Below are 23,608 nucleotides of genomic sequence, written 5' to 3'. Positions count from 1 at the left end.
AAAAATCTCTCTCTGTGTATCAACGTTATGCTCGTTAAAAAAATAACAATCAATCAAATTGAACAATAATTTTGATATCGAGAAATCTTAAGAGCAACTAATTCAGAGAAAATTTTACAAAAGCCAGAGAAACAATTGATTTTTAATATAATTTCTTGTAGCCAAACTGGGAGAAAGTTTATTTTCACTTTTCTTAAACTTTTCAATTTTCTTAAACTTATCTCGTGAACAGGAAATTCAAAATTGATATATTTCAAAGGCAATTGAACCAAGAAATATGACATTATATTATTTTCCTATTTATAATCCTATCCTTTTTATTTTATTTTGATGCAGTTGTAATATTCAATATTGACGCATCTAAAATAGTTAGGAATATTTAATACTTATTTGGCATTTTTTGGTAAAAATAACGATTTAGTTCCTTTTTATCTGTTTCTTTTTTTTTTTTTGTTCACAATCTCTTACGCGCATTCTTCCAAAGTGATAATGATTAGTAGTGTAGTTGGCAAGTCAGCATCTCTGATTTTAATATTAATTTCGTGCTAATGTGTACAGAAGCGATAAATGCAGGACTGCAGCAACAAATTAGCAATTAATTAACACCTAATTATGCCATAAATCCGAGCTTGATTTCCAGCAGTAGGGGACGCTAGATAGGGGGTGACAGTGATTGGTGGGACACTTATCAATCAATAGATGACGAGATTTGTGCTCTCTCTGCATCCATGAGAACTTTGATTGATCAGTATGCGCTATTTGTATGGCTTTTACAAAGATTTTACTCGGTTTGAGTGCATCATACAATTGTCCTGACGTATCTCCTTTGCGATGTCCCGCAGGTACGTGCCTTAAACCGTTAAATATTCCAACAAAGCTAACAATCTACAAAAGATAACAAAAATAATAAGAAACGCTCCTTCTTCGAAAAGACATCTTCGAAAAATGTCTTCTTCGAAAGACATTAGTCACGAACAATTTCTATTTTATTGGCATCGATTATTATCTCTCGATAGTCGTTTTCTAACTTGCTTTTACGAGAAATCTGTCTCAAGCATATCGCATAAAAAAAGATACATTATAGGCTCTTTTTATTCTTGATATAAAATTCTTTATTTTATTCTTATTATAAATATATCTTATTATACTTAAAACGATAAGTATCAATAACACTGAATAATTTATATAATAAAAATTAGTAACGAAAGATCTCAAATCCATATTATAATTATTAAAAAAAAAAAAAAAAAAAAAAAAAAAACATCACAAGCGCATTAGAGAGGAACGATGCTCTAAATGGGAAGGAAACTCTTATCGCACATCGCACAAGACAGTACCGCGCGCCGATATTGTTAACGCAAAGCACAGCTTATCGGCACCACCAAACTTGACTTTCAAGCGAGATATGTGTGCGGTACGTTCGTTCATTCGTTCGTTCGTTCGTTCGTTCGTTCGTTTGAACGACGATATTATTTACCGCCCACATACGGTGCAAATGCACTCCATGCCGCGGCAAATGTTCACCAGTCTTACGCGCCGCACGCGTTTTATGTCCCGTAGAGATAAATATCCGGCAGCGGCGACAAAGTAACGGCGGTCTCGCGATCGGCTATCTTGCAACGAAACGAAAAAAAAAAAAAAGGATAAGACAAAGAGAGATATGACGTATATGTAATCTTGGGAAATATTCACCTTGAACGCCCACGCATGAATGTCCTCCCGCAACTGCGGGCAGATCACCGCTGACGAAAAAAGTAATCGCAGAAATTCTGTTTCTGCCGCGCGTGTCGACAGCTTTTATTTTTGCCATCTCTCTCTCACATTCGCGATACGCTTAAATAACTGGAATGGTTAATGGAATGGTTTTCGTCGATCACATTTATATTTGGACCCGCGACCGAAAAATAAGTCCTTACCCATGATGATACCAAGGATCCTTTTATGTAGAAATACAATTTTTATAAGATAAAATAAACGATTAAAAGAGAGATGATAAACTGAGACGCAATCGCGATTAAAAATGCGCAAACCTTTATTAATTGCTTGCTATATTTGCTGTCTATAAATTTTTTTACCTAAAAATTCGCTGAGAATTCAAAATTATTGGAAATGTTTGCCATTTATATATATTTTTACGTCATGCTCTAAAAATATATGATTATTTCGATCTTTAAGAAGAATTTTTATCAAAGATCCTTCTTTATCGATTTTACGGTAATGAGGAAAAAAATAGGATCAAACGAAAAGATAGAAATCCGTTAATCCATTTAAACGAGACCATCATCATCGATACGACGATCTTAAGGTTGCTTTCACACGCTTTTTCTTTGTTTTTTCCCCATTTTCGTTCCAAGTCGCATAAGGTATCATTTCAAAAAATAATATAATTTATGTTGATGATACTTAAATCAAATAAGACGGAGGGAAAAGGAGGCGTATACGAATCTAGCCCGCGAGAACGACAGACGGAAAATTCCGTCGTGTCAAGAAACAAGTATATTCGGCCTGTCGGACCGAAAGAGAGAAAAAGAATTTTAGACAGGATCGGGGAGGTCGGAACGGAAGACGGAGACTATCTCGGATAGGCAGGTGTGGGACGGTGCCAGAAGGAGAAAGCCGCAGAGAGAGGAGAGATCTCTCGCGGCGCCAAGCATGACGGAGGAGCGGCAGGACGTGCCGGGAGCCATCCTGCAGGACCATGAAGGAGCGTTCACGCTGGCAAGCTGGGGGTACAGCGGCAGGACGAGTGAGCGAGAGCGAGAGAGAGACAGAGAGAGAGAGAGAGAGAGAGAGAGAGAGAGAGAGAATGTGAGTGAGCGGAGGAGACAGAAGGGAGACCAAAGGGGAGCCGGCATAGCAACAGAAAGACCGCTTCGAAACGAACAGCCAGTCGAGCGCGCTTCTGCCGGTTGCTGACTGCTGCTGGTTACTGCTGTGCTGCTGCTGACTACGATGGAGCTGCTCGGTTGTACCTCGTGGATGAAGCGAGAGTGCGACGAGAGAGAGAGAGAGAGAGAGAGAGAGAGAGAATGATAGAAAGAGTAGGAGAACGAGAGCAAGAGAGAGAAGAGAGTCGCGTATTGATCGTGTCGCACGGGGGTGGAGCAACCGCCGACCGACTGGCTGGTCTGCCTTCCATGCGAGCCCGCCGCGAATTGCGAGGAAAGGGGTTGAAAGGGGGCAAGGGAGAAAAGGGAGAGCGAATGCGCGCACGGTCCTTCGACTAGGTAAGGGACTTCTTCTCCGTCTCGACGTACGATGCCCGGACCGGAGATGGCGGGAAGGATAGGCGTGAGGAACACGGAAGATGCAGACGACGACGACATCGTCTTACGTTGGGGTGGTTTTGCACCCTGTAGGCACAGCTCCTTCCGACATCGTCAATTCGTTTTAATTGTAGTTCAATCGTCTGTTTCCGAACTATCTCCTTCCGGGAGCAGAAAGGATTACGGATGATTGAGGTCGCACGAACGATTGAGATCGCTCCAAGAAGGGATGAAGAACTTACGTAGGGCTGTGGGTTTCGTCGTGAAGGGCGTGAAGGAAAGCGCGCGGAGAAGCGCAGGGTGTAGGGATGAATGCCCTGACGGTTTCCTCTCTCGGAGGCGCTGCAGTCGATAGCCGCTTGATGGGGAGACGAGGAAGGGCGCGCGAAGGGCGAAAGCGGGGGAGGGCCTTTCGCCAACGAGGAGAGCTTCCCCGTGGTTCGCGCCCTGAGCGAAAAGGTATCCGGGATCGCTAGGGCGCCATCTTGAAGGTAGATACGCGCTGCGAGCCCTTTGCCGTTCGCCGACTTTGTTGAATCGGTACTCGGAGGGACAGTGGTTGCGGTCGAAAGAGTTACGCGAGAAAAACGAGTCTAGAGAGCGATGCCGACAAGGGGAAAAAATAATTCTTTGTTGAGATTTTCCGAAGGCAACGAAGGCAACAATAATCTTTGGATTATTAATTTTCACAATTAATTTTCACAACATTTTAATTTTAAACTATGACATTTGCCAGTATAAGAAATTAAGTGTAAAGCTTTTTTTGTATCCTTATTATTTTTTTTTTTTTTGGAAAAGTAAAAAAATAGTTTGAGTAGAAAAATTTGAATAAGAATAATTTAAAAAGAATAACAAAATTTTGTCGTATAAAGATACGATGCAAATATCGGAATTTTAAATCGTGAATCGAGAATTGATTTTGTGTTTCTTCAAAGTATACAAGAACGATTCCAAAAGGAAATTTTCTAAAACAATCTTATCAGAAAATTCTTTACACGAATGATTAAGAGTATTAGAAGACAATTGACCTTGGAACATAAAACATAAAAAAAAACTGTTTGAAAAGCAATTGCAGTAGGCAACTCGAGTTTACGAGCCATCTTAGCCGTTTCGCCGCTTTGTCTCCAAGTGCCCTCGAAAACAGAATTTCGTCCTACCAAAGTGTCGCTTTGCAACCACCTCACGATTATCCGACCACGATGCCTGATCCTCCCCCCCCCCCCTCTCTCCATCGTATTTTTTTAACGTTTTATCTCCCATCGGGATCGCTTGAAAAAAAAATATATGTAACACATCCAAAGAGCCAAATGTCAGTCCGATACCGGCAAAAAACGCTCACCACTCACCAGATCGCGCAAAATCTCAAAGAGGATGCTTATGCGCGCACGCGTGTGTATATTTTGCGCTGCAGAGCTGCTCGATCGAATACCAGTTCTTTGATTAGAACTGGAATTTTTATTAAGATAAAAATCGGCAGACAAGAGACATTCAAAATGCGACCACAAAATAAAATATTTCTATAAAATATATTCTATTAAATAAAGGATCCACGCTACAACGTTACACGTCGAATGTAATACAATAAAGAAATAAGTATACCGAAATACCGACAAAATAAATTTTACAAGAAAACTATAGATAGATCCCGCATGGATTCTAGTCAGGTTAAGAAAAAGATATTTAACACGAGATTTATGAAAATAGATATTCCAAAGATCGGCGAAGTCTTAATTTTTCTCAACGTCCCAGAGGTCTCGAATCGGCAATCGCTAGCGGGAAAAGATAAGTCCACGGTCTTATGATAAATGCAAAAAATTCGCCAAAGGACTAGGTTTAGAAAGCACAAGTGTGCGATTTAAAAGAACTATAGATAGACGCTCTATCTATATAAAAAAAACAATTTTAGCAACTTTGTGAAATCAAAATCTGAAATTACTTACTTCCAGATTTCATTTAAAAAAGTGATCCAAATGAAGCCAACATTGATCGTTTTCTTGAAACTATTTTTATTCTACGGTATTTTAAACTTAATTTGCATATTCAGTAATTGATATTGACAATCAAAATAATATTATAAAAAATAATAACTAATCTAACATCGTATTATTCGATACATAAATATATATTTAATGAACCGTTTCGTCCTGTGCCATCTATGAACAACTTCAAATCTTTATTTTACTTCAATTTTAATTTAATTTTTTTCCCCTTTTATTTAAAAAACCGTGCTGTTTTCCAGATTTACCGATATATCTATATCGAATGGATAAATTAAACAGATGCCGAAGAGAGACAGAGAGAAAGGGACGAAAGTTCACTTTTTCTTTTTCGCATTCGTCGTCGTAACATCATTTCGATCTACCAGGCTATAATGGGAATTTGCGAGAATCCGCAGCTTATCCGCAAGAAGTCGTTTAATATTTTCATCAGGCGTTCCCTGACAAAAGTCCCGCGAAAACTTGCCTTTATTCCCTTCTTCATCGTCGTCGTCGTCGTCGTCGTCGAATTCGTGTATTGCGAGACGCCGCAACTCGCGTGCTTTTTTTTTCCCTCTTTTCTTTATTCCTTCCTTTTGTGACGAGTCACTATGCGGAACGAGTATCTCTCTAACATTTCGCATGCACAATGGCGCGGGAATCTACGGACGGGCAGCTACATCTCGGTTAAATATCGGACGTCTACCCAGAAGTAATTGCACCGGCAACCATAATAACGTTCAGCCTTATCGCTCGTATGTTGTCCGATGCAGTTGCATTCCGACAAGCGTACATTGCTCATTGGCATCAATTATCACGGTAGAGTTGTATCAATTTTTTAAAGCCGGGACCGGGAATGAAACCATCCCACGGAGATAAAATTTTAATTAATTAAACTGACTGCTCTTTTACGTGGATTGCTCTTCATCTCAATTGAAATTAAATGGGATATAATGCGTTCTAATAGGAAATTAACTTCTCGAATGCCTTAAAGTATTTCTACATATTATCTCAAAAAAAAAAAAAAAAAAAAAATAAAAATAAAAAAAACCGAAATGTATGTGCGAATATATTACGGAGGAATGTAAATAGAGGCAGGTTCTCAAAGAGTTTCCTGTACATCCGAGAGTTAAATGTCCCTCGTTCGCACGCTGCGCGTGCAGGCCAATAATCGTATAACTATTACTTCTTATAACGACCTTGGCTCCTGAGCCAACACAAGCCACGGCGAAATGTTTTGAAGAATTTAAATTGAATATTAATAAAACTAAATCGGAATTGGAAAATAAAGGCAGTAATTGTATTGCGTGATAATGCAATACAAAAATTATCCAAAGACGAAACACTGGTTTATGCAACGGTTCGGAAACAACTGCTGTGATCTTGACGTCAACGTTGCCATCTAGTCATCGGATCAAAAAAAATGAACTAGTGATTGTTTTTTAATAGAAAAAAAACGACAAAGATAATTTTTTTTTCTAAAAATAGGCATTAAAATAATAAAAATGACATTTTTATATTTTCAGAATAATTAAAACTATAAAAAGATAAAGATTTACTCTTGTTTTCCCGGATCTATCTTTGGATTTAATAATATTTTCTAACACTCTTTTCATAGCATGGTTTAAAAGTTTATAATAAAGAAAAAACAAGAACTTGAATGATACAAACTCAGAGAACAACAGTGATCGAGTAGCAACAAACAAGACTATGAATAACAAAAATATAAATAGAACGCTTATGTTTTATAAATTTCATGTCAGCTCAGGAAAAAAAATAGTAGTGACCCATTTTGGACAATAGTGACCTTTTAGTAACCTTTTGTCACAGAAAAAGTAACAAAAACCTGACTTGAGCGATCGGACGGCGGTACTGCGATGTGCCACGATCTACGAGATTCAAACCGATATTAATCTCGCAATAATAAATCTATTATAGTCGCGAATGCCGCGACGCGGAAATATTCGGAAACGCTGCCACGTAAGCCGATAGACACGTTAACTCGCAGGGATCACCCTCCCAGTCACCTCCTCGTGTTCATTGCCGCGTAACGCGAGACGTGGTTAGAAAGAGGGACCGATGAATGTACCGCATCGACGAAGCAGACGGAGAGCACAGCAGGAAACACGAGATCCAAGAACAGCACACACAACAGCACACATACGTGTACACACACACACACACACACACACACACACACACACACACACACACACACACACACACACACACACACACACACACACACACACACACACACCCACCTCGCACGCACCACACACATACACACGCACCGCGCGCACGCGCGCACGCACGCACGCACGCACGCACGTCAGCCTCTGTCCGACATCTATATATCCAAGTTGGTTGCGCTCGCACGACTTGCACCGCTATTGTTCGGAGTATTGATACTTTGTGCTTTCGGTACAGAATCTTTTCGGCAACTCTCGGCACCGTAGATTCTCCGACGTCGGCCGAGGTATTCAGTAGAAAATCGAATGTTCGCCGGAAGAACTCTCGGCTGCCGAAAAGAGTATCAATATTCTCAGCGTATGTAGATAAAATGAGTGCACAAAAGTTATCTCGAATTCGTAGACTCAGCCAACAAGCCCATAGCGATAAACACAAATGATTAAACTGACAATTTTGGCGACGAACATCGTATACCGAACGGCGTCGGCGAAGATTAGCTACTGACAAGCGTTATAAAGATATCACGAAGGCAACGTGCCAGAAGGGAGAGGAAGACGCCTGATTTTAGAAATGTGTCTGGTTCAAGTGGTCCTAAGCCGAGAAAGTCACACGAACATAGGATCAAGATTACGAATTTATGACAGTTCCATTAGAAAGAATAGAGATGCATCGGAAATTAAACAAACACATTGATCATGATATCCCATAATAACCCAATATCGTATTATTATTTATGTTGGATAGAAACAGTAAGAGCTAGTATTGTTCAGCAAGACATAAGAATCGCATTAAAATAAAAATCCGAAGATTCGAAAGATATGAACGTAAAGAAATATACAAATAAAAAGGCTCCATTTTTAAATATTTCAATAATTTATAATTTATAAGAACAAAAAAATATTCTCATTGTCGTCACTTCTCACTCTCAATTTCTATACATTTACATTAAAAAAAAAAAAAAAACTAAAAAAAATTTATTAATCTTTCATAAACACAAATATTCCAAAAATTAAAAATTTTATTCTGTTGTATAAATGTTCTCTCTACTCTTTTAGATATGGTTCATATTTCAGTCAATAAAAGATCCGCTTCGTTATCACATTCGTGCTGCGAAACTTACGATAAGTATAAAAACATTTCGATTACACGGATACGAGAAGAAAATTGCGTCTTTAACGGTTAAATATCCAGCTTTCAATAAGAGTTCCAACTTTGTAAGAGTTCCAGACCGAATCGACATTTATATGACTTCTCTCTTCGAATGGCTTTAATCCCAATAGGGGAGGGGGGGGGGTGCAAAGTGACCAAGCATTTAATATCGGCGATTAAACGTGCGATAGAATTATTCTGATACTTGTTTCTGATAGCTTTCATGAGTTTGTTTATAACTCTTTATTCGAAATAAATAAAATAAAATAGATTCCTCATTGACATTATCGCAATATTTAGTTTGAATAAGAGCTCTATGTTGTTAAATTAAAAAGTATAAAAAATAATTTCTCCTTTAAGATTCATTCTTTTGGAAAAAGAAAAAGAGTTCTAAATTATTAACAATTATAGACTGAGAACTGGAGTTTCAGAAATTTAAACAAATATTTAAGTTTTATTTTTAATTTCATATATATATATATATATATATATATTTACATATATATATATTTTTTTAATTTCATATATATATATATATTTACATATATATATATATTTATATATATATATATTTACATATATATATATATATATATATATATTTTTAATTTCATATATGTCATGAAATATAATTAAAATATAATTAAAATGTTGTAAAAGAGCAAAATCGAATGCTAAAAGTGGCATAAAATGATGACTTTATTAAACATTTTTGTAAAAAAAAAGGATCTATTTCAAATCGATGAAAAAATTCATGAAGGATGGTTTATTGGATTCTAGATAGCCTCTCTCTTCTCTGCATATACAACAGTCGATGAAGGTGCGTATCTATGCGCTCGTAAAGATCGCAAATTTGTGTGTGCGAATGGATGTGTGTGCGAATGGATGTGTGTGGAGGGGGAGAAATCCAGCAGCGCGATAGGGTGGATGTACGGACAATTTGAAGCCTCCCTTCTGTCGGCCGCAACCTTGCTGAAGGCAGCGTAATTTGAAAATTGGAGAGGTCAGTGTCAGGAAATCAAGAGGGATGAGCGAAAGAGAGAAAGAGATGCAGATGACGAAGAAACCATGCGAATACAACATAGAGTTGAAAAGACAATAAAAAAAGGATAACCAAAACTTTTTGCTTACTTTTTAAAAAAAAATGAGAATCAACTTCATAGAAAATAAAGATAGAGATAAATAGAATAGCTGGAAATATCGACTTTAACTCTCAGATTTACTGCTCGATTTTTATTTAATGCGTACAGAAACATTTAAATACGATAGTGTAATATCGACTTGTTCAGAATTATTCAATTTTGAAAAAAAATGACGTCGCAGTTGCATAATTTAATTTAATAATAAAAAAATCTGAATATTTTGAAATGAAACAAATTAAGCAATTTATCAATTATAACTGTAATTACAATTTGACTTTTTAATAAAAATAAATTATCGATTAATTATGCCGAGTACACTTTGACACAAACGTGATCTCGGATTAAGTCTCTTAAGCGGAATGTGTCGTAAATCACACACGGTTTGCGCACATGCGACATCCTTACTGTTGGCTCATGCGATGAAGGTTCAAGGAAATGAGGGTAGAAAAAAATGAGGAGGGTTCTCACGAACTGCTAGGTGGAAAAGGTCGGACCTCGACAACCGACGTCGGTCAGAGAGAAATCCCTTTCATTCACTTCTTTTTTCTTTCTTTGTCAAAAGAAAATCTTTCACACCCCACACACACACACACACACACACACACACACACACACACACACACACACACACACACACACACACACACACCACACACACACACACACACACACACACACACACACACACACACACACACAGAGAGAGAGAGAGACCGATTACGAAATCGATTCGGTGATTACATTACGGTTACTGTGATTTTATTATACAATTATGAAAAGCGTGGACTTTTTTCTTGTTTTTTTGCCGATCAAAACAAAAGTACATAGACACTTGTCTATTATCAAAATATAAAATCCTTTACTAATATTTTTACTAATATTATTCACATTAAATTAAAGGACAAAAAAATCTAAATTTAAGGTGGTAACATTTTGAGTCGCTCAATTCGGCAAATTTTGCTTTAACTCGAAGACCATTGCAGTGATATACAGCGATACACATCATCATTGTTTCTTCTGCGGTCCACGGGAAAAAAAGAAAACGTGGGGACGGGGGAGGAGGGACGGGGGCGGGAAAGCGGTTATCGGTTATTCGATAACCATCTCTCCCAACTTTGACGTTAACGACCTTCTCGCGCTTCATTACGCGATAAATACGCCCTCCTTCCCCCTCCCCCCTCCTCGTCACCTTCCCGTGCGTAAAGTTTGGACGCGCGCGCACGAGCGGCGACGGCTAATTGAGGCCGCCTCGGGTCGCGGCCGCGCTCGCTGTATCTCGTACCTTCCGACCGAGAGAAGAGTACGAGAGACGGCACAAAGCCAACCGCAGCCGCAGCCGCCGGGTGTAACAATGAGACGTGCCCCGCGCGAACGCGGCGGGCGGACGGAGGGGCACCGCCGATATTATCTGCGCGGGGCACCGTAAATACACGAGGCGTGATAATAACCGGCGCGCCGGGATTAACGGAAACTCGGGGAGACGAGGCCAGAGATCGAAGCTCGGTCGATCGGTCTTGACGACGCGATGGGGGGGGGGGGGGGGAGCAGATGGGAAGGCTCGACGCCTCTCCTCATACGTGTATTTAGCACCTTCGGCGGACTCGTAATCGCTTCTCACCCCAGCGAGAATAATTGTTCATCGGCGCTTTCGTCTTGGGCACGCGTCAATCTCGATTCGTGACGTCAAACGTCGGACGGATATCGATTTCCGGTTATACGCTCGCGCGGATAAACGCGGGATCGATATGGATGTTGGCCGTCGTAACTTTTTCGTCAGGAAAGAAAGGAATTTTCAAGCAGTGATAACCAAGTTATGCCGAGTTCTCGCTTGGGTAAATGAGATCGAAGTAGGACGGCAGAAGGGATGCGGGAGGGAGGGGCATTTAATTCAGCGAGCATCGGATGTGTTTTCCATCTGGTTACGCTATTGGAATCGCGACTATTTTCTCGAGTCCTTCGACGATTCGTACGTCGACATTGATATTTTTTCTCTTGATCGATTAGAAGATCGCGAGATTGCTTCATACATCAAGGATTATATCGCGCCCGGATCGACAATTTCATCCTGTTCGATCCGTAATCAATCTATTGTCTTCCCCTATCTCGATCGCGTCGTCCACCTTCTCGAGTTTCCTCGCGCAAACGTGAGTTTGAAAATGGGACCGTTTTTTGTGTAACCATCTAAAAATCGCGCAAGATTGATTTCCTATCGTAATGTGAAATTTATTTCTCCGGATTTGACACATTTAGAATAAAGCATTATTTTTGCAACGCTGTTTCACTTTGGTTCAAATTATAAAAAATCAATTTATTATTTTTTTTAGATATATATATATATATATATATATATATATATATATATATATATATACACAATAATCTAACATACGTACATTCATTATCTTCTACGTGTTTGCGACGAAGTATACTTCGTAGATAACACAAGTTTTAGTCTTGTAAGCTTATTTATTAACTGTTTATTAAAAATCAGAAAAATTACTACATAATCTCTTTCTCTCTTTCGCGCATCATTTTCATTTCTGTTCACTTCTTTCTCTCTTCTCTTTTTCAAGAGGTCAACGTCTGTCGATATCAGTCCAGAGGAGTAAAAATGGGAAGTGATGTGCGAGGGGCACGGGGCGGGAAGGTACAGAGTCGAAAATACATATATACGTCATTCGGTAGCCGGCCGGTCGAAGTCTTCGGATTATCCGAGAGTCGCTGATCAGGCATCGTTCCAAAAACTGGCCGTTGACGACGTCGTCGCGACGTTCCAAAGTACACCGGCTATTCGTATCGCCAATCTCGTCTCGATGTAGACGACGTGACGCGCGATTATGCATCGCGACGGGAAATCGTAAAGTTCTCTTCCGGCGAAATTTTAGCGCTCACGATATTCATCGCTTTTCGCACTAAATTCACAATTCTATTGTTCGCATATAAACGAAATCCTAATAATAAAATTTCTAACTAGCGATCAAACAGCAAAATTTAAAAGTAACATACGATAATATTTTGTTAACAAATGATATGAACGAGTAAGAAATTTCGAGATATTAATTACGGAAAAATTTGTCTCATTCAATTCCAAAATGAAATTTAAAAAATGAAATTTAAAATAAAGAAAAAAATAGGGAAGGAGAGAAAAAATAAAATACATGTTTATTTCTCCCTGAAATCGGCAGGCGATTGTCTTTTATCACGCAAGAGAAACAGAACGTGGCCACATACTATTCTCGTCGTCGTCACAAGACAACTCGAGCCTAAGTATAGGAGGTCGGGTGCGTGCCTCTGTTTAAAAATACGTCACATATCGCTTCCTTTCCCCGCGTTTTTCTCGTTCGCTTCCTTTCCCCGCGTGGCTTGCTTCCTTCTTATTTTCCTTTTTTTCTTTTTCTTTAATCTTTTCACGCATTTTCTTCCTCGCACGCAGGCAAAAGGAAGAAAACGAGAGAACGAGAGAGAATAAGAACGAAATCGAAATCGAGGGACACACACACACACACACACACACACACACACACACACACACACACACACACACACACCCCCACACCCACACCCACACCCACACCCACCCACACACACACACACACACACACACACACACACACACATCGATCAGCGGCGTTCAATGATTCACGACGAAAGAGTATTTTGGAGGGACGATCAATAGCGATAGTTTGGAGAGCTGTGATCGTCAGCCAGTTGGAACGCACGTAGGATGTCAGATCCGCGAGATAGAAATCTCAGTCGCACCTCGCAGGACAGCTCGACTGTGATGACAAATAGAGCGAGCCTGAGATACCACACAGAGCGTCATCGCGAATAAAATGTTTAACAAAGCGAGACTTGCAGCGTTCAAGCGCTGAGACAATCTACGAGATCTTTGCTCTGAAACGGTTTTCTTCATCCTCGTAATAAATACAGAGACAGATCTTGCGTGCGCGTGCGTACGTGCGTGCATATTGCGTGTGACATATCTGATATATCTGTGTGAGACACATCTGTTTTTTCGACAACGGTCCCTTCCTAATTATGCAAATTATTGTGAAATATCGCAGGTGTATCCCAAAAATATGTTCACAGAGTTTTGAAGTTTCGCGGCTTAAACTTCTAACGAGAATAGAGGATGGGGGAAACATAATGAAAAACTCAAGAACTTTTCGTTATTATTTATTGCAGACGAGAAGCGTGGACGGATGTGCGAAGAAGCTGCCGAAATCTGCACACGGACATCTCGAGGAAAGGGAAATGTCTCTTATTTTATCGTTCAATTATTTATCGCGAGTCAACCATTCCTATTTGACTATTATTTGCAATTGTTGCACACATCTTGAAAAGCAGTTCTTCTCTTGTCGATAACTTGACGACTTACTCGTAACCCCATCGCGATAATCCACAATTTCCCAACATCGTCAGACCGCGAGCAAGATTGCTTTTTTGCATCAGGATCGACCGCGCCGCGTCGTTAAACATCGACGCCCTTCGGACTCGGACGGGGAAACGCGATTAATTGTGGAAGATAATGGATGATCGATCACGCGGTAATCGCCGGTTTGGTAATCTTACGTGAAACGCCGCCGGATCAAAGGGTTATTCGTTTCGATTAGACTTTCCTCGCAGATTTTCGCGAACGTAAGTCTATCATGACATGAGAATATTTATCGAGGGATAAAAATTTTGTCATAAAGAACAATATGATGCTACATCAAATACAACTGCTTGATGATGTAGGATGCTGATCTCATTTTATCATCCATCTGAATAGAGATTTCCTGCTGAGAGATTCCTTAACGTAGTCTCTCTTCGGAAGAACTTGTTATGTGAATGAATGCTGTTGTAAGTAATCTATATGGTTTCGCGTATCGTGAATTCTAAACTTATAATTAATATATATGTTTTAGCAATGCACTCTAATGCACTCTTTTGTTTAGAAAAAGATATGAATTTATCGGCTTAAGAGAAATTATCCTGATTAACTAACCGAGAATCAATTCGGAATGATTTTTCAAATGAATCCCACAAAATCACAGCTACATTTTATTTTATATTGTACAGTGAACATGCTGTATCGATCGCGCCGTCCTTAATTCACGGATTCTTCTTCACCATCTCTCTTTTGAGTCTCAATTATTAATTATCTTGATAAGCATGCCGCAAAGTAAAATTCTGCTGAAGCAAAGTTCGCGTTGAAATTAAATGAAGAAGAAGGCCTTTATTATCCGTTTGCACCTCGGGAGTTTAATCTTCCGAAAGTCCTTCATTTTCAATCGCCTCTAATCCGAGCGGCTATCCGTCTGCCGACGTTTTTTCGTTAGAAAAATCGATCCCATACACACATTCGATAAAAAAGATTATTCATAACATAAAAAATCCACGAAGCTAACATAACTCGCGACAAGTACGATTGATACGCGATTCATTGATAAAATGTTTTCTCCCCGCACACTCGCGCGTTTACGTGTGCGTGATATCCGAATTAACCAACACGAATGAACATCCCGCACTCGCGAATGACGCGAGAAAGAACAGCGTTATTATCCGACGGCGACGCGGATGGTGACACGGTCGTTAATCGAATCATATTGCCGAGCTAAATGCGGACGTCGTCCGCAATTGCGGCATCGTGCGGTTTCCTTCCGCCGTCGACTCGTTACGCGCGTCTCATTATCGGACAACGCGATGAGGGCGGTGAGGGCGGTGAGGGCGGTGAGGGAGGAGGGGAGGGGTTGGAGTGGGAAAGAGCGGATGAAATCGGCGTGCCATGCGTATTTTTCCCCCTTTCATCTAACAGCGGTGAATGAAAGCCCGTTCGGCTAATGTGTGATACGTCGCACCCGCTAATTCGAACCGTTCCCGAGTTTTTCGTGGATTTGTCGTCGCATCACACGTCGTTGCGTGGTGTTGATTTCGCTTTGCTCACAAACAAACAAGAATGTATCGATGATATGATTTGCGTGTGAAGAGACGAAGGTTGATTTTTGGCGTCAGCGGGAGGTGTCAGCGTTACGAATAAACAGCGCAAATAGTAACGTCTGTTTCATCAAATAAGACTTTTCGCATCTTTCGAAGACCTCTTAAGTCTTTTTAAAATTCAGAGGTCGAACGCGAGAGAGAAAACAATTTAAAGGTGATTCCGACTGACATTTATAAAACATGTTCATAGATACGTTTGTAGAACATTGACTGTTTACATGCGGTTTACGAAATAGTCGTGTTAAGGAAAACAGCAGCGTATCGAGAGGCTGTCAGGGCATCCCGCGGTAACGTGTTGCATCCGAAGGCATGAAAATGACGGAAAAACGCGGCAGTTTAACCAGACGTAAACGTCAGTTGTCAAAGACCGTAACTTACGGCTATACCGTTCGCATTTTTCCCTCATAATACTCGGTCATCGATGTTTTATAGCGTCTGCATACAAACGTGTCAAAGGTCAAGGATCAAAAAGAGAATAGAGACACTGAGAGAATAGAGAGAGAAAAAGAGAGAGAGAGAGAGAGAGAGAGAGAGAGTCTCTCTGTCTCTCTTTCCCTCTTTTTCTCCGTCTCTTATGCTTCGCGATGAACGAAAATAGATATATCAATTATCCAGTTTCGTTCTCGTAATATATATTACTTCTTTTCCTATTTAAGACTGAAATACTTTGCATTATTATTATTATTATTATTATTATTATTATTATTATTATTATTATTATTATTATTATTATTATTATTATTATTATTATTATTATTATTATTATTATTATTATTATTATTATTATTATTATTATTATTATTATTATTATTATAGCATAGAGGGACGTAGATAAAAGCGTTTCCGTCGATAAGATCTTTTTCGATATTACTCTCTATTCTCGGCGCTATACGCACTATATAAAATAAAATAAAAATATTAAAAAAATCTTTCATTTCGACGGTCTCCATCGAGCACGTCAAATCACCATCTCTTCATCCCTAATTAAGTACGACAACTTGATACACAAAAATTCGGCAATATATTCGAGATTTAATCGATATCCCACGAAATGCTTCTCCCAGCTATTAATCACGCGGAGTTCAGCTCTGACAAAATTGATGGTGTCCATACGAAAGGAACAAAGTCTCAATGTTTTAAGCGGAAAACACTTTAGAAATAATTTGAAAATGATCTTATAAAAAGAACATTGAACATTGCTATAATTTAGAAAGTACACATGTATGTGCATTCGTGAGAAATCGTGGCGATGAATAATTAATTCGACAAGAGCTATTCAATTACGTTTTTATAAATATGTTTAGATCGAATTATTCGAATTATTTATTTGTCTCAATATTGTTAACGAATAAGATTGATAATTAGATTTCATGTGCAACAGTTTTCTTTGCAAAATTATTTGTCTAAAAAATTTGTGTCCAATTATCAAAGCTTTCCAAGATCGACAAAATCTCTTTCCAACCATCATACATTCCAGACGGAAGCTCTCGATCAATGTAGACCACGAAATAACCCTTCCCACGCTCTTAAATCGGCAATCCGTTTCGAAAATTCCCGTTACCACCCGAGCCCGCACGTGCATCATCAACCACGAAGGGGTAGGGGGTAGGAAATGCAGGAATGACTCAGAAGTACGTTTACTCACATTGTTGCTTGTGCCTGGACTCCATGAGCATCATTTGTTCGTGTTTGTGCCACGCAGCGTCGGTAGTGTCGGTGCCGGCGATGCCCCTCGCCCCCGCGGAGGGTGGCTGGACACCCCCGCGTGCCCCACCGCCCCCGCCACCGTACTCCATAACGGCGGCGGCACCCTACTCCGCCCTTTCGCTGCTGCCCTCGGCAGTCCTCAGACGCTCACAACATGGAGCCGGCCCTCTCGATGCCGCACGACCACTCTCTATATTTCCTTCCTCTCTTTTTACTCTTTCTCCCTCTCCTTCCTTCTCCCTTTTCTACTTTTTTTTCACCCTTTACTTTATCTTCGACCCCCGTTCACCTTCTTCGCTGCGGTTTCTTTCAGAGAATATCGGCCCAGTCAGTCTCCGTGAGAGGGTCTACTCCTCTGTAAGGAGAAGAAACACCGGCGATCCGGACTGGAGAGCATCGAAACAACGTCCAAACAACCGTGACGCGACGATATCCTTTCGTCCTCTTTTGCCGCCACGATCGTCTTCGTCTTCGTCTTCTTTTTCTTCTTCTTCTTCCTCTTCTTATCCTCCACTCGACGATTCGACTCTCTTTTTCAGAAGGAGCACCTTAAATCTTTCCTCGTCCGATCAGGATGCTCTCGAACGTTTCTCGCCTCTCTCCGGCCAGAGTGCGTCTCTCTCGGACTCATACGAAAAATAGCTCTTATTTACACGCACACTCACAAATCACTCTCTTTCCTCTTCCTTTTATTTATATATTTATATATATATATATATATTTATATATATATATTTATATAAGTATGTATATCTTGTTTCTCTCGTGCTCTCTCTTGTTTTTTCTTATATATATATATATACATATATATATATACATATATGTATATTCAATATATATATATATGTATATATTTATTTATTTCGCATGCTTTTTTTGCTTTCTTTCACGCTTTGACTAAAATTTTACTAGTTTTTGGCGGTGATTCGTTACGATTCTCCTTTTTCTTTCTTTTCCTAAATATATGTAAAGTCAGAGAGTTCAGCCTTCGTTTTCTGTTTATCAGCAGGTGCGTATTTCGAAAGGGAGGGAGTGGGAAAAAAAAGGGGGCTCGCTCACTTTGCGTCGCCGTCAGCCTCCATGCTTCACCGGCGGCGGGGCAATGTGATGATGATACCTGAAATCAAAAATGCAGAAAACGTTAATACAATCGATAGACGCCTGATAGAATTTTAAGCGTGTTACAGCTACATCGTGTTATGTTCGAAATACTACGCTACTATTTTGCTATATCGATATCTTAACTTCGAATAGCCAGATTTTTACAATTATTATAATTTTGTATACAATGTAGATAAACATAGAGATAAACATAAATATATATATATATATATATATATATATATATAAATATACACGTATATAAATGGAAACAGATCTCGAGTTTTGTCTCATATTCCTACAATCCGATTTTTAAAGTCCAAAGATATTTATAAATATCGAGACAGCCCCTGTGTAAACGCTTGTGGCGATACGGGGAGGCGCGCCGTCATAAATTAACAATCCAAAAAAAAATAGCGAAACGGCCCGTTGTCACGCGATGTTGAAGTACCCTTTACGCCCCATGTGTATATATGTTGTATCGTCGTCGAAAATATCCCACGGAAATCGTCCCACGAGAGCGGCAACTAATTCCCTAATGCAACAAAGTTCATCGGTTTCGAGTAGCAAACTGGCAACCGTTACATTAGCACAGATTGTTGCAAGCCGGCGGCGCAACATCCACCACCACCACTGTCACCGTCTCCAGATGTCGGTTCTCAGATGTTCGATTACGATTCACGACGCCTCGCACGATCGTACTCTCTCGATATCTCAATAATTCATCGCCACCCCCTTCCCCACCTCGCGTCTCGGCTTATTATTACCCCCGATTGCATTCTTTCTTCTCTGGATCGTGCACACGATTGAATGTACGGCCGGCCGCTCGACGCACACATTTGTCCCGTTAAGGATGGAAGTCCCAGAATAAAATTCGTCACGTAGTAAAATCTGGGATACGCCTTTAAATAGTGGAAATAGGGGTCAGCTTTTTGCGCGCATCGATCCGATCCGTAGTTGCGCGCTTCGCGCAGTGGCGGAATTTCGCCGATGAAGACGAAGTCGCTTAGAGTCCCACAGGAGCCTGCCAGTTAATTGTTCCGTTCGTTTTTTCTTTCTGATTATTTTCAGAAATAATAAATCAGTTTAAATAAAAAAAAAAAATCTTTTTCTCACTTCGACTAATTTATCCTAACATGCTACTTTTAAAAAATATTCAAATTTACATTTTATATTTGATCTATGTACATATTTATTTTTCATATAGTCATATATATATATATATATATATTTTGAATTTAACGATATGCAAAATTTATTTTCTATATTTCAAAGCTTCTGATTTTTAAAATAATACGATAAATAAATTTTTTTCTTCTAAATGTGTATTTATAAAAGAAAAAAATATTTGATCACAATTATATTAGTAGCCATTTTTGAACATTATTGACATTATTTTTTATCTAGGAATTTTCTGTAAACATTGCAATTGTCGGTAGTATATTTAAGTCCGCCACTGGTTTTCCGCGAGAGTTTCGGCTGTCGGCCGATCGATCTATCTTCGACGATATGCCGTGGAGATGACAGCAAAAAGTGGCCGAGAAAAGGTCCCGGCGACACCCTCCCGCTGTGGCATGAATGGCGATCACGGTTGACCCCCTGCACGCGAGGAAAACCCCATTTTAAAGCGGGTAATCGCGATAGCGCTTCCTTATCTGGAATATTTAAGTATCCCATCAACGTGTCTGGCGCACGCGCACGGATGACTAGACACGGTGTGTAGACATGAAAAAGTATATACGTTGAAGGACACTTGGAAATGCGGGGTCATCAACCTGCGACCGGTAAACGAAGAGGTAGATCGGATCGAGATAAATCATAATGGACATTTTGATTTGGAAAACTATTAAGGGTGGGTTGTTCCACTTTTCGATAAATCTCCGCTTACTCTCACTCTTTCGCGTTCTCTTTTTCTTACTCGCAGCTTTATCCAATAAATAAATTTATCCAAAAGTGGAACATCCGGCTCTAAGACCGACTTTATTAACTGAAGATATTTTAAGTAGATTTCGCTTCATTAATGATCGTTCGAGTATTTTAATGATTTTTAAATCATAAATTTAGTAAAAAACACTAAATGAGTGTTTTTTCCGAGAGAAATTGTATATAAATTGTTTCATTTTATAAATTATTTTGCAAAGAAATAAAGAAAACCTAAGTAAACCTGACTTTTTAGTAAATTTCTATTCTTTCCGTGGAACATAATAGTGATAACTCTTCTTTTTTCACACATAGAGCACTTTATGATGAATTATGATAATCGACAATCGATGTAATAATGATCGATGTAATAAAAATTAATATTCCAGACGCAATCGATAAAAGTAGAAATGAACACGCAACTAACCCTGCGACTGAATATTTAATATTGCCGGAAGTCACGTGCGGAAAATCATGTCGATTGTCGAGAAGCGTATCGTCTTTCCCTCCCCCCTTTCCTCCTATTTTTCTGTATATATCTCACGTAACAAATACTTTCCAAGTAACTTTGCGATGTTTAACGATCTCTGTGAATAAAAATGTGTGACACAAGATTCTCTTTGACGCATTTAAGTACATGTCATATCTTTAAATGAATATACAAACAAAAACTTTGATAAACACGATGTTTTCATAATTTTATATATATATATATATATATATATATATATATATATATATACACACACATATACATATACAAATTGCGAAATCTATTTTTCAAAAATCGATCTCATATTTTGATTAATCATTATTAATAATATGTTCAAAATTCATAATTATAATTTGTAATTCAACAGTATATCTTTATTATTAAAAAAATTTATAATACAATGATTATACTGTGGTTATATTATCTATTTAAACAAAACTGATTATAAATTTTAAAACTTCTCATACATATAACATTGTCAATGTTAAAACCATTAATGAAATAAAAAGATGCAATAATTTCTAGATAAAAATTATAATAAAATAGATATATGTCTCTTCTAAAAATTATTGAAATAAAAACTTGATTGTAATATTTTTTTTTTTGTAAAAAACATTAACGAACGTCTATCAACTTGTAATAAATTGCCTATTCTTATTACATTTAAAAATGATTGATTATTATTACCGCATTCTTTTTTATTATCTTTTTTTTTTATTTGCACATCAAACTCACGTTATACAAAATATTCACTAATTTAGGTTAATAATTAAGAGCAAGAATTTTTTAATTTAATAATTATTCACTATGCTGACGTTATATTGTTGATATTTTATAATAACCGATTATCAGCAGTATAAAATTCTCTATAATAGAGTGATTAAATAGATTTATTGAGGATAAATCTGTTGTTTTTTTTCATTTATTTCTTTAAAAAAAACTGTTTTTGTATTCAAACGTCATACCTCTTCGAAAATGGATATTACAAACTCGAAACGGATTCGTTTTCCAACTTTATTTTTTCACGCCTTCAACGTTGTTAAAATATAATGCTCGTTAATGTGATCCCGTTTAAAATTAAATAAGAAGATTGGCAGTACGTATAAAAATAATGTTAAAATATTTCAGTCAAGAAAAAATATGCTAAATCATTCCAAATAAGTTAAAGTCGTGACGATAGATTCCCGAGACACCCTTTATGTGCTGTAAACTCGAGTATTTTCGCGCGGGCGATTTTTATTTAAGCGATCATAAATTTGCCGACAATAACAACAACAACAACAACAACAGCGGCGGACACATGTCGGTGCGGCCAGTTTTTGGGATCGATTAAAATCGCGCGGACCGATTTCGAACGCAGATTTTCTTCGTCGCGGCGAACATATGTTGCCCGCGTAGTCGGGAGCTTTTGTTCACGGCGCGCCGATCGATCCGAGGGATCGTGCAACATTGTGCTCCATAGAAACAGAACGAAGCGCTCAGGGTTTGGGCCAGGTGGTCTTCGCCCTTCCCCACTTGACGCGGGCGGGTGGAACGGCGGTTGGGTAGAAACGCGAAACCCGCGCGCACGCATCAACAGCTGTTCCGCGTTATCGACGATCCGACCAGGAAAATCTACGATTCACCGTCTCGTGCACGGCTGTACGGCGACCCGGGTCGAGACGGGTAACGAATGTTTACGACGCGCCGATATGGCAGCGGTATATTCGATATTGTAACACTCGACACGCGCGCGCACATGCGACGACACTAACTTAGGCCCCGTTCAGGCTTTTGCGGGCGTATCCTTTAACGAATTTCGGCCAGACGTTTCTCCCTCGGCTCCCTCGGTGCAGGTATCACGATGGTAATAATTTCCGAGTAAGGAATCATAATCGTATAGATCCTGTAATCGTGGAACATCTTTCCAATTGAATCTCGCGTGTTAACGTGTCGTCGCACAAATGCCTTGCGACTTGCTGGCGATGATTGACTGGGAAAAATTACAATGTTTGTAAAATTAAAGTATTTCCGTTACTGACGTCGCTAAAGATGCTATTAATTTTTAGCATTAGCTTCATAGCGATATTTATATTCTTCATTTTTAATTAACAAGATTGTAATCGTTCATGATAAAGGTAACAAATTAATTCTAACTTTGTTGTTTTTGCAACATTTATGGATTAGAAATTCATAAGCACCATAATATTTTCTATATAAATTTTAAAATTCAATAATGAGAAGTTTTAATTAAAATTTGAATTTCTAAGATTATATATGAGATAAATAATTAAGTCTTTTAGATAAAAAAAAAATACAATATCTAATTTGAGAATAAGCCAAAACAAACAAACATCTCTGTCACACTCATAAAAAAAGATACTTTTTAAGGCATTATTAATAAAATATTATAAAACAATATGTTTCATATTGTTATATTATTACTGATTACATCATCTTAAATAAAAAAAATCAATAGAAATTATCGTATATTTCGTTTTTTCAATTTTTTACATATCTTATACTTTCTATCATTTGTATATTTTTTGCAACTATGTTTCAAATTAAAACTCAACTTCAAAAAAATTACACTGAAGAATTTTATTATCTACTTGAAATTCACTTTGTAAAAAATACTTTTCTTTCGCTTGTACTCGAAAACAATCGATACCTCGATACTTTCGAAAAAAATTGACTCTAAAT

General features: G+C 38.5%; 1 protein-coding gene and 1 long non-coding RNA gene across 3 annotated transcripts in view; both read right to left on the bottom strand.

Moving 5' to 3' along the window:
- The window catches only part of mnb (minibrain), an 83,459-nt gene that overhangs the window by 46,334 nt on the left and 13,517 nt on the right, over positions 1–23,608 (bottom strand). Inside the window, exons 2-3 of one of the 2 annotated variants that reach the window (XM_089077378.1) lie at positions 18,472–18,529; positions 17,351–18,038 (exon numbers count right to left, since the gene is read on the bottom strand). In XM_089077378.1, the coding sequence (XP_088933504.1) occupies positions 17,351–17,501 (151 nt within the window). In that variant the 5' untranslated portion in view covers positions 17,502–18,038; positions 18,472–18,529. Of the gene's footprint in view, positions 1–17,350; positions 18,530–23,608 lie in introns of both variants that reach the window. The other variant, XM_089077379.1, reaches the window with a different exon arrangement.
- LOC148936603 (uncharacterized) lies at positions 436–17,344 on the bottom strand. Its single transcript, XR_016139377.1, has 2 exons — positions 10,308–17,344; positions 436–7,506 (listed from the first exon to the last, which is right to left on the bottom strand). It is a non-coding gene; the product is annotated as an uncharacterized LOC148936603 (long non-coding RNA).

The sequence above is a fragment of the Pogonomyrmex barbatus genome, unplaced genomic scaffold (assembly GCF_055798465.1).
Source record: "Pogonomyrmex barbatus isolate J1 unplaced genomic scaffold, ASM5579846v1 scaffold2, whole genome shotgun sequence".
Classification (NCBI taxonomy): domain Eukaryota; kingdom Metazoa; phylum Arthropoda; class Insecta; order Hymenoptera; family Formicidae; genus Pogonomyrmex; species Pogonomyrmex barbatus.
This window is presented reverse-complemented; position numbering and strand designations above follow the sequence as displayed.